The sequence below is a fragment of the Theropithecus gelada genome, chromosome 6 (assembly GCF_003255815.1).
Source record: "Theropithecus gelada isolate Dixy chromosome 6, Tgel_1.0, whole genome shotgun sequence".
Classification (NCBI taxonomy): Eukaryota; Metazoa; Chordata; class Mammalia; order Primates; family Cercopithecidae; genus Theropithecus; species Theropithecus gelada.
This window is the reverse complement of record NC_037673.1, coordinates 73,702,187-73,716,637: the sequence shown is the minus strand read 5'-3', so window position 1 is coordinate 73,716,637 and position 14,451 is coordinate 73,702,187. Positions and strand designations below refer to the sequence as shown.

The following is a 14,451-nucleotide window of genomic DNA, read 5'->3' as shown; positions in this document are numbered from 1 at the left end:
CTGTGCCTCTTTCAGTGATATGAAGTTCAAACCAAGTCCTGTGAGTGCTCGCCTAATTTTTGGTTCTTATGAAGGTGATTTTTTCTGTGTAGATAGTTGTTAACTTTTTTGTCCTTGAGGGGACGATTGGTGGAGCTTTCTATTGCACCATCTTGCTCTGCCTCTGAGATTGCTTTTTCTCTTTCTCTTTTAAAGAATCTCTTTTAACTGTCTGGATATGTAGATGTTTTTCATATTCTGAAGAAAAAGAAAATTTATTCAAGATGTGGTCTGTGTTTGTTTTTTCTTTACTGATTTGTTATGCTACTAATGAACCCTTTGATTCTAAAATTTTACATCTGTTTTACTTAGAGAATATTTGTCTGCTATTTATTTTCTCCTTTTTCTGTCAGTCTGCCAGTTCTCTCTTGGCCTTCCTATTATGTGTATATTATATTTCTTGGGTCTATCCTCTGTGTCTGCCTCTGCCTTCTCCCCTGTCAGATTGACCTCTCTAACCTTTCCTGTCATTTTTAGGGTATGTTTTTGAGCTGGCATTTTAAGTCAGTTTAGAATTTTTGACATTATCCTTTCTTTTCTCATTATATTTTAAAATTTGGTAATTATGTCTTTATCTGAAAGTTTTCTTTGCTATTCCAAAGTCATTCTTTTTTCAAAAAATGCCATGTCCCCTCAAATCTCACTAGGAATATGAATTAGACGTATTTCCCATGGTTTTTCTCTTTTATGTCCAACTTTTTCCCCAGATAATTTATTCATACTTCTCCAGTAGATCCTCTTCTTTTGAACTGTGGAATGTTTTTATACGCCCTGTTATTGTTTTCCCCCTTAAGTCATCCTCAGAAAGCATTAGAGTTATCTATCTTTATTTTTTCTGAATTTCTATTTGAAATTGGTTCTGTTATAGACTCTAAATTCATAGGATCAATAATTTCAGGCTCCATTGTGAGATGAAGAGAGTAGTATTCATATTAATAAATTAAGTATTGGAAGACAAAGTGTCTATTTAGAATAGAATGGGACAAACAGATAGCTCAGGGTAAGGAGCCTGAGAGCACCCTTCCTTCTGTCTTTAATTGGTATGTCTTCATTATGTTCTTCGCTGTTTTTCTGTTTTTTCCTTTATTTTTCTCTTTTGGTTTTAAGTATTCTTTGGGAATAGGTACTATATTCTGCTGTTTGGTATGTTGTCCTCAGGGTACTTCCCTGAAGATTATTAGAAAGACCAATATATTGGAGCCAAGGGCTTGTCTGATACTTAAGTAGTAGGTAAAATTAGGTCCACTTTTGATTAAGTAGTAAATTCATCCACTTATTTCTTAGGTTGTAACTAGATTGGTAGATGATTGTTTCCTAAAATGTTATCTTATGTGAACCATACCCCTGCAGAAATTTGTTGAAATTTCCGTTATGTGGCTAGTACTTTATCTGAAATAGAAAATATCCTGGATTATGCCATAGCAGAATAGTGATAACAGAAGAAAGAGCCAGAAGTTGAAGACAGATCATTAGAAATTATTCAGTTTGTGGCCAGACACGGTGGCTCATGCCTGTAATCCCAACACTTCAGGAGGCTGAGGATTATGTGAGTCTCGAGGAGTTCCGAGACCAGCCTGGGCAACAAAGTGAGACCCTGTCTCTACAGAAATACCAAAAAATTAGCCAGGTGTGGTGGAGGGTGCCTGTGGTGTCAGCTACACAGGAAGCTGAGGCAGAAACACCACTTGCGCCCAAGAGGTTGAGGCTGCAGTGAGCCAGCATGGCACCATTGCAGTCTAGCCTGTGCGACACAGCAAGACTCTGTCTCAAAAAAAAAAAAAAAAATCATTCTGAAGAACAGAGATTGAAAAGAAATGAACAGAGCCTTGGAGTTTTGTTGGTTCATTCCAAAGATCTAACGTATGCCTCATTAGAACACCAGAAGGAGAGGAGAAAGAGATTGGAGTAGGAAAGAATATTTGAAGAAATAATGGTGGAAAACTTCTGAAATTTGATGAAAGATACAATTTTTATTTTTATTTTTGAAACGGAGTCTTGCTTGGCTCACTGCAACCTCCGCCTCCGGGGTTCAAGCTGCTGCTTTAGTCTTCTGAGTAGCTGGGATTACAAGCACCTTCCCCGCCCACCACGCCCAGCTAATTTTTGTTCTTTTAGTGGAAACGAGGTTTTGCCATGTTGATCAGGCTGGTCTCGAACTCCTGACCTCAGGTAATCCGCCCTCCTCAGCCTCCCAAAGTGCTGGAATTACAGACGTGAGCCACTGTGCCCGGCCAAGATACAAATTTATAGGTGAAAGAAGCTCAGTGAATGCCAGTTAGGAGAAACTGAAAGAAAACCATACATAAACACAGTAATTAAACAGTTGAAAACCAAAAATAAAGTCTTAAAAGTAGCTGGAAAAAATGATACATACAGGGCAACAATAATTTGAATAAGTGCAGATTTCTCATCAGAAGTCATGGCAACCAGAAGACAGTGGAACAACGTGTTTCAGGTACTGAAAGGAAACTGTTAACCCAGAACTCTATATCCATTGAAAATATCTTTCAAGAATGAAGATGAAATAAAGACCAAGAGTATCCATTTCTAACATGTTTGCTTTAATGAAATGTTAATGGACGTTCTGTAGGCTGAAGGGAAATAATACTAGATGGATATTTAGGGGGACCAATCAAAATGATAAATACATATAAAGGACTAATTTTATTCCTGAGTTATCCCACTATCTGAGAGGTTTTTTATATGGATATAAATATAATATATATGATGGCTAAACATAAAAGCTAGTGGGGAGGTGGAAATAAAAGGGCCTATGTGGTTGCAGTGTTTCTGCATTTTTCTTTGTGTTTCTTTTTTTTTTGGGACGGAGTCTTGCTCTGTTGCCCAGGCTGGAGTGCAGTGGCATGATCTCGGCTCACTGCAACCTCCGCCTCCTGGGTTCAAGTGATTCTTCTGCCTCAGCCTCCCAAGTAGCTGGGACTACTACAGGTGCGCACCACCACACCTGGCTAATTTTTGTGTTTTTAGTAGAGATGGGGTTTCACCATATTGGCCAGGCTGGTCTCAGACTCCTGACCTTGTCATCTGCCTGCCTCAGCCTCCCAAAGTGCTGGGATTACAGGCCTGAGCCACCGTGCCCTACCAGTTTCTGCATTTTTCTTGACCTGGTACAGTGTTAACTCTAAGAAGACTGTGTAAGGTTTGCTATATCTATATCTATGTATTTATATATCTGTTTATCTACCTATGTATCTGATAATCCGATAAGTTAAAGATACGCTGTTTGAGCACAAAGGAGATTCATTTAAACCGCTATTGCTATAGATTACACCTATGACGCATTTTTATGAGGAACCAGTAAATTATATAAAAAGATATAGGCAGAAAGTTAATATCAAATAGGAAATACTAAAAATTTTCTAAGGAAAAGAGGAAAGAGCAAGTAGGAGAACAGAAAACACAGGGAATAAACAGAAAACAGATACTAAAATGGTAGACCTCAATCTAACCATGTTAATAATTCTACTACATGTAAGTGGTCTGATGTTACCAATTAAAAGAGATCTTCATATTGGATAAAAATATGAAGATATAACTGTGATCTTTGTGAGAAACCCACTTTTAATATAATGACATAGTTATAAGGAAGGAAAAATGCATACCATACAAACACTAACCAAAAAAAGCTCAAATCTATTAATATCAGAGAGGTAAACTTTTGAACAAATAGTATGATTAGGATAAAGAACATAACAATAAGAGTCATTTTCCTAAAAAGACATAATAATCTTAAATGTGTCTAACAACAGAGCTTCAAAAATGGAGTTAAAAAAAAAACCTGTTAGAACTGAAAAGAAAGATGGACAAATTCACAATTATAGTTAGAGATGTAAGTGCTTTTCTCTTAAAAATCAGTAGAATAGGGAGATAGAAAACCAATAAGGAAATTTAAGACTAGAATAATATCAACTTATATGACCTAATTGACATTTATAGAGCACTCCACCCAACAGTAGCGAAATATACATTCTTTTTATATGTTAGATAGACTACATTTTGGGCAATAAAACACAATCTTAACAAAAGAATTAAAAGTATGCAAAGTATGTTATCTGACCATATAGAATTAAACTAAACACAGTCATTGGAAGAGATCAAAACATTTTTTAAATATTTGAAAATTAGAAATGATGAAATGATTCATGAGTCAAAAGTAAAAGTCACAAGGAAATTAGGATGAAATTGAAAAACCACATATCAAAGTTTGGAGGATTTAGGTAAAACAGTACTTACAAGGAAATTTATAGTAATAAAAGCTTATGTTTGAAAAGAAATATTTCCAATCAGTACTCTGAGCATCTACCTTAACAGCAGAAACAGAAGAGCAAATTAAACTCAAATTGAAACTAAAGAAAGAAATAATAAGGTAGAGTAGAAATCAATGAGATTGACTAGAGAAAAACAGTAGAGTAAAATCAGTGAAATGAAAAACTAGTCCTTGGAAAAGATTGTTAAAATTGATAAATCTATAGACAGAGTGACCAAGAAAAAATAGAGGACAAATTATCAATATCAGAAATGCAAGACTCTGTTGACATTTAAGGGACAATTAGGGAATATTTCAGGCATCATTAGCCCCATAAATTTGACTACTTTGTTGAAATGAGCAAAGTCCTTGAAAGATAAGCTATGACGTTTACTCCAGAAGAACTAGATTATCTGAATAGTCCTATATCTAATAAAGTAATTGAAGTTTTCATTAAAAAAATTTCAACAGGGAACATTCAGTTCTACATAAGCTCTTCCAGAATATAGAATATGAGAAAATACTTCTAAATTCAATTTATGAGTTCAGTGCTATCCTGGTCTGAAAACTAGACAAAGACATTATGAAAAAATTAAGTTATGTCCATCTCCCTCATGAACGTAGAGGATTGGATGGAGAGTATATCAATCAAATTTCCCAAAATACAGTGCTGTTAGGCTATACCCATTGTAAGTGAAACATTGATGTTGGGGCTGAGGCCACCAAAGGTTGAAGAATGAAAAACAAGTAAAAGTCAAATGTGTGAAGTTAGAGAACAGGTATCAGAAACTAATCACTCTTTTAATTAGATGCCTGCAACCAGTGAATGTTCTTTGGGGACTCTGGAATTCCATCTCTACCTTGGGTAGAAGCTGTCTAAGAGCTTAGCAGAGGGCATGATTAGAACCTAGGAGAGTTTAGAGCTACAAATGACCTTGTGTTATCTCCTCAACTTTGCCCAGCTGCTCCCTAAACATGACTTTCACCTTTTACCTGAAAACTTGTCTTCCTTTCTCACCTTTTATCTAGAGAGTCACCTTCAAAGGGCAGAATCGCTGGTACTGCAGCTTTTTCAAATATCAGGAACTTCAACCAAATAAAATAAAAAAGGACATATTTTCCTGTGCTTTCCACCTGTGAACCTTACTTTTCCTGCAGGGCCCAAATTTGACTCCCCTCAATTCCTATGCTCCTTGTTCTGGGTAAAAGAGTACAAGGGGACCAGGAACAGAGTTTTCACCTGAAGCAGAAGGGGGAAGGGTGGGAGAAGTATGTTATCTGAGTGGATAGGGAGGAATACTGAGAAGGACTGAGCTTCGAGGAGTCTTAGAGCTTCTTTGCTGAGCTTCAAGGAGTCTTAAAGCTTCTTTGCTGGTTTCTTCCTTTCTCCATGTTGGGAAGAGGGCTTGTGGGAAAAGGGCTTGTGGGGTGCCTGTATAAACTGGCCATAAAAATATGGGACAATAAGTTGTGGAAAACCACAAGAGGCCTCTGAGGAGGAAAGTCTCCTAATTGCCATCATGTTCCCATGCTCAGAGTGAGACCTGCTTTCTTATCTGTAAACACTGTGTTCAAGGAGAAAGACACTCCTTTGAAACACTGGAATGTGAACAGACGTGCAGACTCCTAGTTAAGCCCGCTCCCACTAGCTACTCTCCGATAAGTTAAAGATACGCTCTTTGAGCACAAAGGAGGTTCATTTAAACCACTATTGCTATAGATTACACCTATGACGCATTGCCTCCCTTTCACTGTTTCTCCCTGAACATCTGCTTCTCAGATCTAAGTGACTCTACTCAACAGTGTGGAGACCAGAGCTCTGAGTCTTTTGCAGCCTCCAAAAGTACAAGTGGCCCCCTGGCTCCTGACCTTTACTCTTTACTTGTCTCTTCTCAATCCTTTGTCTCCACCGGACTTTAGGTGCCCTATGGGTGGTGTTGAGACTGGTTCCCAACACTCCACAATTTCTACATTTTTTTTTTTTTGAGACATTGTCTCGCTCTGTCGCCAGGCTGGAATGCAGTGGTGCGATCTTGGCTCACTATAACCTTTGCCTCCTGGGTTCAAGCGATTCTTGTGCCTCAACTTCCTGAGTAGCTGGGATTACAGGCACGCACCACCACACCCAGCTGATTTTTGTATTTTTAGTAGAGATGGGGTTTCACCATGTTGGCCAGGATGGTCTCCATCTCCTGACCTTGTGATCTGCCCACCTTGGCCTCCCAAAGTGCTGGGATGACAGGCGTGAGCCACCACGCTTGGCCACAATTTCTACTTTTAGGATTGTACTATGTCTTGTCCCTCAGTCTACTTCCCTGTCTGTCTGTCCTCCTGTAGTGATCTCATCCCTTTCCAAATGCATATTGCTAACCAGTGCTATCTCTTGTATTCTGTAGCCTTTATTCCCATATATTCAGCTGGCTTCTCAGCATATCTGAAACCAAACTCTGGATTGCTCATCTCCCCAAATACCTGCTTCTTCCCTAGTCTTTCTCATCATGGTTAATGGCAATTCCATTTCTCCTGTTCGTCATTTGTAGTCCTTCTTTTTTTTTTTTTTTTTTTTTTTTTTGAGATGGAGTCTCATTCTGTTGTGCAGGCTGGAGTGCAGTGGCGTGATCTCGGCTCACTGCAACCTCTGGCTCCCAGGTTCAAGTGATTCTCCTGCCTCAGCCTCCCAAGTAACTGGGATTACAGGTGTCTGCCACCATGCCCGGCTAATTTTGTGTTTGCGTGTGTATGTGTGTGTTTTTAGTAGAAACGGGGTTTCACCATGTTGGCCAGGCTGGTCACAAACTCCTGGCCTCACGTAATCTGCCTGCCTCGGCCTCCCAAAGTGCTGGAATTACAGGCAGTTGTTCTTCTTAATTCATGTCCCTTCTTTCTTATATATAATCTATTTTCAGAATAAATCCCAAATCTAGCCCATTCTCACTATGGTCACTATCTTTGCTCTGTATAATTGCAGTAGCCTTCTGTTTTCCATGCTATCATATCTTCTGGTCTATTTTTCACATCGCAGCCAGAAAGATCCTTTTAAAATATGAGTCATTGCTAAATATTTAATGATGTCTTTCCTCTGCTCACAACTCTCCATTGGTCTCCTGCTTCACTCATAGTAAAAGGCAATTCGTTTTACAGTAGTTTATACATTTCTGACCTTATCTCTCATCATTCTTCCCCACACTTACTCCAGTCTGACTCTCCTGGCCTGCTATTCCTGGCACATGCCATGCCTAAACCATTGTTTCCCTAGCTAGTCACATGGATCCCCTTCTCTCTTCCTTTGCATCCCTGCCTAAAGGAAGGCCTTTTCTGACCACCTTATATAAAAGAGCAACTCTCACCTCCACCTCAGCACTTCTCATCCCCCGATACTGCTTTATTTTTCTCCACAGTAGTCTATTGCCACCTCACTATTATTGTTTATTGACCTTCGCCCCATTAGAATGTAACCACCACATGGGCAAGGACTTTGTATTGGTTATGGTTGGATCCCTAAGACCTAGGATAGTCCCTGCTAGAAAGTATCCTCTCAGCAAATATTTGTTGAGTGAATTTGATTGTGGTGTTTTTTTCCTTCCTCATATTTGAATAACATTCTGCAGAATAAAGTTAGATAGTCATGGAGTAGGATACCATAGGACAGGATGTCTGACTTTAGGTAATCATTGAATGAATGAATGAATGAATTAATTAATGGCAGGGGTCCTACAGAACATTAATCCCTCTCTTATTTCAAAGATGAGAAAATGGAGAGAGGTGTACAAATCATAGAAAGATGTCTTAGCTTCAGTATTTTGTAAACCCTCCAAAATGCTCAGCAGGTTTCACAAAATACTCAAATCAAAAGAATGTCACAGGTAAGGAAATAGAATATAAAAAGACTAGCTTGTATTCAAGAATATTTTAAGGCTATCATATAGAAAGGTCATATAAGAAATTGCTAACGGGGATTATAATGCTAAAAATATCACATAATATTTATATAACATGTGTTGTAAATTAATAAAGCCAATACCTTTTTAAAGGTAGTTTGTTAGATATGGTGTGTAATTCATAAGGAATCCCTTTCCCCCAAGTTGCTCTATAGTTTGAACTTTATTTTGTGGTTACCAAAGTCTGGACTTTTAAAAGACATAAAGTTATAATCTGAGAATGAGAAAGACAAAATGGGAATACAGATAGATATAAAACTAAAATAAATAGAAATGTAAGATAGTGCACAGGAAATTCCAAATAATAAGTGTAGATTAAAATATTCTAGAGGAGGCTGCACATGGTGGCTCATGTCTGTAATTCCAGCACTTTGGGAGGCTGAGGGGAGTGGATCACTTGAGGTCAGGAGTTCAAGACCAGCCTGGTCAACATGGCGAAACCCTATCTCTACTAAAAATACGAAAATTAGCCAGTGGTGGCATCAGGTGCCTGTAATCCCAGCTACTTGGAAAACTGAGGCAGGAGAATCGCTTGAATTCAGGAGGCGGAGGTTGCAGTGAGCCAAGATTGTGCCACTGCATTCCAGCCTGGGCGACAGGGTGAGATTCTGTCTTAAAAAAAAAAAAAAAAAAAAAATTCTGAAAGAAATTAGGAATGGATGACACAGTGGGCCAGGTGTCAGGAGATGGCTCTAGCAAGGGAGAAGGAGTAGAATTTGATGATGCTTTAGACAGAAGGGTAGAACTTAGAAAGCTGGGGCCATGATCTGAGCAGAGGCATAGTGGGGCAGCCAGAGAATGTTCTAGTAGTGAGTAAGGTCAGTTTAATAGGGCCTTAGGTCAGAGAGCTTAAGAAGGGATGTTAGTGTACATTGTGAAAATATATGAATATTACATAAAATCATTTGAACTCTAGACAGAAGCTTTTGAAATCTTTTAGGGGGGCTGACATGTACAAAGTAGTGTTTTAAGCATATTAAACTGTCAGTGGTATACATTATGGATAGAAAGAGGAGACTGAAAAGTTCTCTGTGAGGTGATACTGACCTGTGTTAGGATAATAGCAGTGGAAGGGATTAACATGAGTGTTGTGAGAAGTATTAGCAGGACCTAGTTACTGTGTAGAAGTGAGACGAGACCAGGGTAATTCTGTGGTTTTTAGTGTCTAGGAGAACTGTGGAAATAGGAAATTCTCTCATGAATGTCATTTTATCATGAAGGATGAGTTTGGCTTTAGACATAGCAAGTTTGGTATGAGAGCCAGCTAATGATGTCTAGTTAGAGATTTAGAACTCAGGCTGGGTTAGGGCTACAGTTTTGGGGAATTTACACTCGCATATAGAGGTGAGAGTTAGTCCTAATGGTGAATGAAATCTTAGGAGTTTCAGAGATTGTAGAACAGTGTAGGCTGAAAAGATGGTGGTGCACAGAACTTTAGTGGGCAGAGGAAGAATGTTTTGTGAAGGAAACTTTGAAAAGCAATGGTTGCAGAAGTAGGGTAACCTATGAAAAGAAAGCCAAGGGTCACATAAGTAGTTGATTCAAAGTAACATTCATCCCTCCCTCAATTCCCCCATTGCAAATGCAGTACATCTTTAATGTCAGATCCTGGAAAATAGACAATAGCAAAAATGTTTTTAAAAAGCTTTTACCCAGCCTGGGCAACATAGTGGTACCCTGTCTCTACAAAAAAAATTTGAAAATTAGCCAGGCATGATGACACATGCCTGTAGCCTCAGCTACTCAGACGGCTGAGGAGGGGGATCACTTGAACCTGGAAGGTCGAGGCTGTGGTGAGCTGTGATTGAGCTACTGCACTCCAGCCTGGGTGACAGAGTAGGATCTGTCTAAAAAAATAAAAAAAAAAATTACTTACAACCCAGTTAGCCAGAGAAAACTATTAAAATATTTAAATACATATCTTAAATTACTAAATATTTCTTCTTTATTGTGTCTATGTATTTGTGTATTTATATTGCTATACAAGAGAGTGTTTATTATTTGCTGTAAATAGTTGAGGTAAGGTGATTCAAAAAGAGTTCAGCTGTTAATTGTATAGCTTATTTGTTGACATAATCTTCTAAATATTTAATATATATAGAATTTCCTATATTGTCTGTTTTGTATACTCTTCAGATGATTGCAAAAGGGAAAAATGCATCTGAACTGTTTCCTGCTGTTGTGAAGAATGTGGCCAGTAAAAATATTGAGGTACTGTTTTGATCTATAATTTTTATGATTCCTTTTGTTTTCATGGGACCATACACTTTTCATGTAGTGTAATGCAACATAAGGTACTTAAGTATCACTAGATTTTTGTTATGATTAAAATGTCCTTAATTTTAAATGTAGGTAAGATCGAATAAAAAGTAGACACAATCCTAGCTTTGGAGTTTTGGTAGAGAATATGAAAAGCAAAACAGATTGATTCACCTGACTGAACAATGGTAAGTTGTTCAGTTTTCACATGTTCCTAGAGGCCCGTTTAGTTTAAATTGTGTTCCAGGGACTTAATTTTAAGATAGCATATGTCCAGTGAAAAAGACCTGGTCGGGTATGTCCAGACCTTGATGATGTGGGGCTCTTTGGGACTTCTAGGACTGAACCCAAGAATATTTCCCAAGTTTCTTAGACTACTCATGACATGTACTAAGCGCTCAGTACATATATGTGGATTTATTGAATGAACATGTCCCAGTAAAATGCTATTTTCTGTAAGCTAGACTGATATAGTCTAGTATTAAGATTACATTCTCCTCTCCACCCTGGTTAATTGATAAATTAATTGAAAAAGCCTGGTTAATTGATAAATTTTTCTCAGTTTAAAGCTTTAAAGCTTTTCCCTCACCATGAAATTAAAAATGTGTTACTGCTGCTATTTGTTTGCCATTTTATTGGCAGATGACGTAGCTCATTAACAAATAACAGAAACATTCTAATCCAGGGAACGTGGTTATGGTAACAGAGAAAGTGCACAAACATTTTTGCACGGGCAAGTGTGAGAGTGGAAGGAGGATGGGTGTGTGATTTCAGAGGGTTCGCTAATTTTGTAGTTACGATTTTATTTTCTGTGCACAGTATGGTCATTTTTTGCTAGTGAAGTTGTTTCTGTTTTGTTTGATGATTTTAAATATTCAAAGTATTCTTGCCAGCAAAACCAACCAGAGAAAAAGAGAGAAAACATTTTGGAGCTAATGCTTTTAAAATATTACTTTACTAAATGTGATCGATAGTGTTGGTGAGAGAGGGATTTTAAATCTCCCAATCATGATTTTGATTTTTTTTTTGCTTTTTTATTGAGACAGGGTCTCATTTTGTCACCCAGGCTGGAGTGCAGTGGTGTGATCGTGGCTCACTACAGCCTCGACCTCCTGGGCTCAAGCGACCCTCCCACCTCAGCCCCTCAAGTAGCTGGGACTACAGGCATGTACAACCATGCTTGGCTAGTTTTTTATTTTTATTTTTTGTAGAGACAGAGTTTTGCCATGTGGCCTAGGCTAGTCTCTAACTCCTGAGCTCAAGCAATTCACCTGCATCAGCCTCCCAAAGTGCTAGGATTACAGGCGTGACCAACCGTGCCCGGCCTTTTTTTTTTTTTTTTTTTTTTTTTTGAGACAGGGTTTCTTTCTTATCTCTCAGGCTGGAATGCAGTGGCATGGTCGTGGCTTACTGTAGCCTTGACCTCTTGGGTTTTAGGTGATCCTCCTTCCTCAGCCTCCCGAGTAGCTGGGACTACCGGTGCATGCCACCACATCCAGCTAATTTTCGCATTTTTAGCAGAGACAAGGCTTCACCATGTTGCCCAGGCTGGTTTTGAACTCCCAGGCTCAAGCAGTCTGCCAACCTTGGCCTCCCAAAGTGCTGGGAGTACAGGCATGAGCCATGGCTCCTGGGCTGATTCTGGAATGTTTTATTTTTCCCCTTAATTTAGTATTTTTTGCTTATTTTTAAAAGTACTCCTATTAGGCATAACTCTTTTTGGGTTTTCCTGATGAATTGACCTTTTTATTATAAAATAAATCCTTTATTTTTGTTAATATGTTTTGTCTTAAAGCATATTTGATTTGTTATTAGTATTGACACTCCAACCTTCTCATTTCTTTTTATCATTTTTATTCATTTGCTTTCAGCTTGTCTGCCTATATCTAGTGTGCATCTGTTGTTGACAGCATATAGTTGTAGCTTTCCCTACATCCTGTGTGTCAATCTCTTCCTTTTAATTGGAGTGTCTATTTTGCTAATGCTTAATTTAATTATTGATCTACTTAGATTTTAGTCTACTATTTTTCTTTTCTCTTTGTCTCTTTTATTTTTTTCTTTTTCCTATTCCTTTTTTGGGTTAACTATAAACATTTTAAAATTTCATTTTAGTTTTTTTCAACTTGTATTTCTTGGCATATATGACAGTGGTCCCATATGATTATAACACTGTATTTTTACTGTGCTTTTTCTATGTTTAGATACACAACTACCTACCACTGTGTTATAGTTATCTACAGTATTGAGTACAGTAACATGCTGTACAGATTTGTAGCCTAGGAGCAATAGGCCATATCAGTAGTCCCCAACCTTTTTGGCACCAGGGACCAGTATTGTGGAAGACAATTTTTCCCTGGACCCTGGGTGGGTAGGATGGCTTCAGGATGATTCAAAAAGCATTACATTTATTGTGCACTTTATTTCTATTATTACATTGTAATGTATAATGAAATAATTATATAACTCACCATAATGTAGAATCAGTGGGAGCCCTGAGCTTGTTTTCTTACAACTAGATTGTCCCGTCTGGGGTGTGATAGGAGACAGTGACAGATCATCAGGCATTAGATTCTCATAAGGAGCACGCAGCCTAGATCCCTCTTGTGTGCAGTTTACAATAGGGTTCGCAATCCTATGAGAATCTAATGCTGCTGTTGATCTCACAGCAGGCAGAGCTCAGGGGGTAATGCAAGCAATGAGGAGCAGCTGTAAATACAGATGAAGCTTTGCTCGCTTGCCGACTGCTCACCACCTGCTGTGTGGCCTGGTTCCAACCCCTGGGGTATATCATATATCCTAGGTGTGTAGACCCCTGGTCTTATCATATATCCTAGGTGTGTAGTAGGCTATACCATGTAGGTTTGTGTAAGTGCACTCTGTGGTATTTGCACAACAATGAAATTGTCCAACAACGCATTTTTCAGAACATTGTTAAGCAATGCATCACTGGATTGTAGAATTTTAAGGATAGGTATTTTAAACCTACTTTTTTTGTGGAAACAGGGTCTCATTCTGTTGTCCACGTTGGAGTGCAGTGGCACGATCTTGGCTCACTATAACCTCTGCCTCCCTGGTTCAAGTGATTCTCCTGCCTCAGCCTCCCGAGCAGCTGGGATTACAGGCTTGTGTCACCATGCCCATGTAATTTATTTTTTGTATTTTTAGTAGAGCCAGGGTTTTGTCGTGTTGCCCAGGCTGGTCTGGAACTCCTGAGCTCAAGTGATTTGCCCACCTTGGCCTCCCAAAGTGCTGGGATTACAGGTGTGAGCCACCACATTCAGCCTAAACCTACTTTTAAAAACGATTTCATATTTTAAAGTATGCTTCTTGCTTTTTTTTTTTTTTTTTTTGGGACTGTAGTGGCATGAACACAACACACTATAGCCTTCACTTCCTGGGCTCAAGTGATCCTCCTGACTTAGCCTTCTGAGTAGCTGGGACCACAGGTGTGTGCCACTACTCCTGGCTCATTTAAAAAATATTTTGTAGAGATGACGTCTCCATGTTGCCCAGGCTGGTGTTGAACACTTGGGCTCAGGTGATCCTCCTGCCTTGGCCTCCCAAAGTGCTGGGATTATAGGTGTGAGCCACTGTGCCCAGCCCTTAATTTTTTTCATTAAATAGGAAGTGCATTCTATATTTCAGATAGATGAATTTTTCTATCAAAATGAAATAGTTGTTATAAACTCAATTACACTAAATTGGATAAACCAAAATCAAAACACTTGTATTGTTGTGGCCAGTTTATGAATTAAATTAATACTGGATTTAAATGACTTGATAAACCATACTTTCTTTCTAGAACACCAATTAATGGAAGAAATCTGTGTAGATTGTAGATTTCTTGAGTAAAATCAATTTTACTTATGATTAATTTAGTAGATATTTATTAAACATTATGTGCTTATTGCCATATATAATTCTGAATTGATAATTTTAAACTACTCT

The 14,451-nt window shown here is 38.4% G+C and overlaps 1 protein-coding gene across 2 annotated transcripts in view; it reads left to right on the top strand.

Annotated features, from left to right (window-relative positions):
- The window catches only part of AP3B1 (adaptor related protein complex 3 subunit beta 1), a 303,905-nt gene that overhangs the window by 47,603 nt on the left and 241,851 nt on the right, over positions 1-14,451 (top strand). For both annotated transcript variants that reach the window (XM_025387269.1, XM_025387270.1), the window contains exon 3: positions 10,381-10,455. In XM_025387269.1, the coding sequence (XP_025243054.1) occupies positions 10,381-10,455 (75 nt within the window). The remainder of the gene's footprint in view (positions 1-10,380; positions 10,456-14,451) is intronic.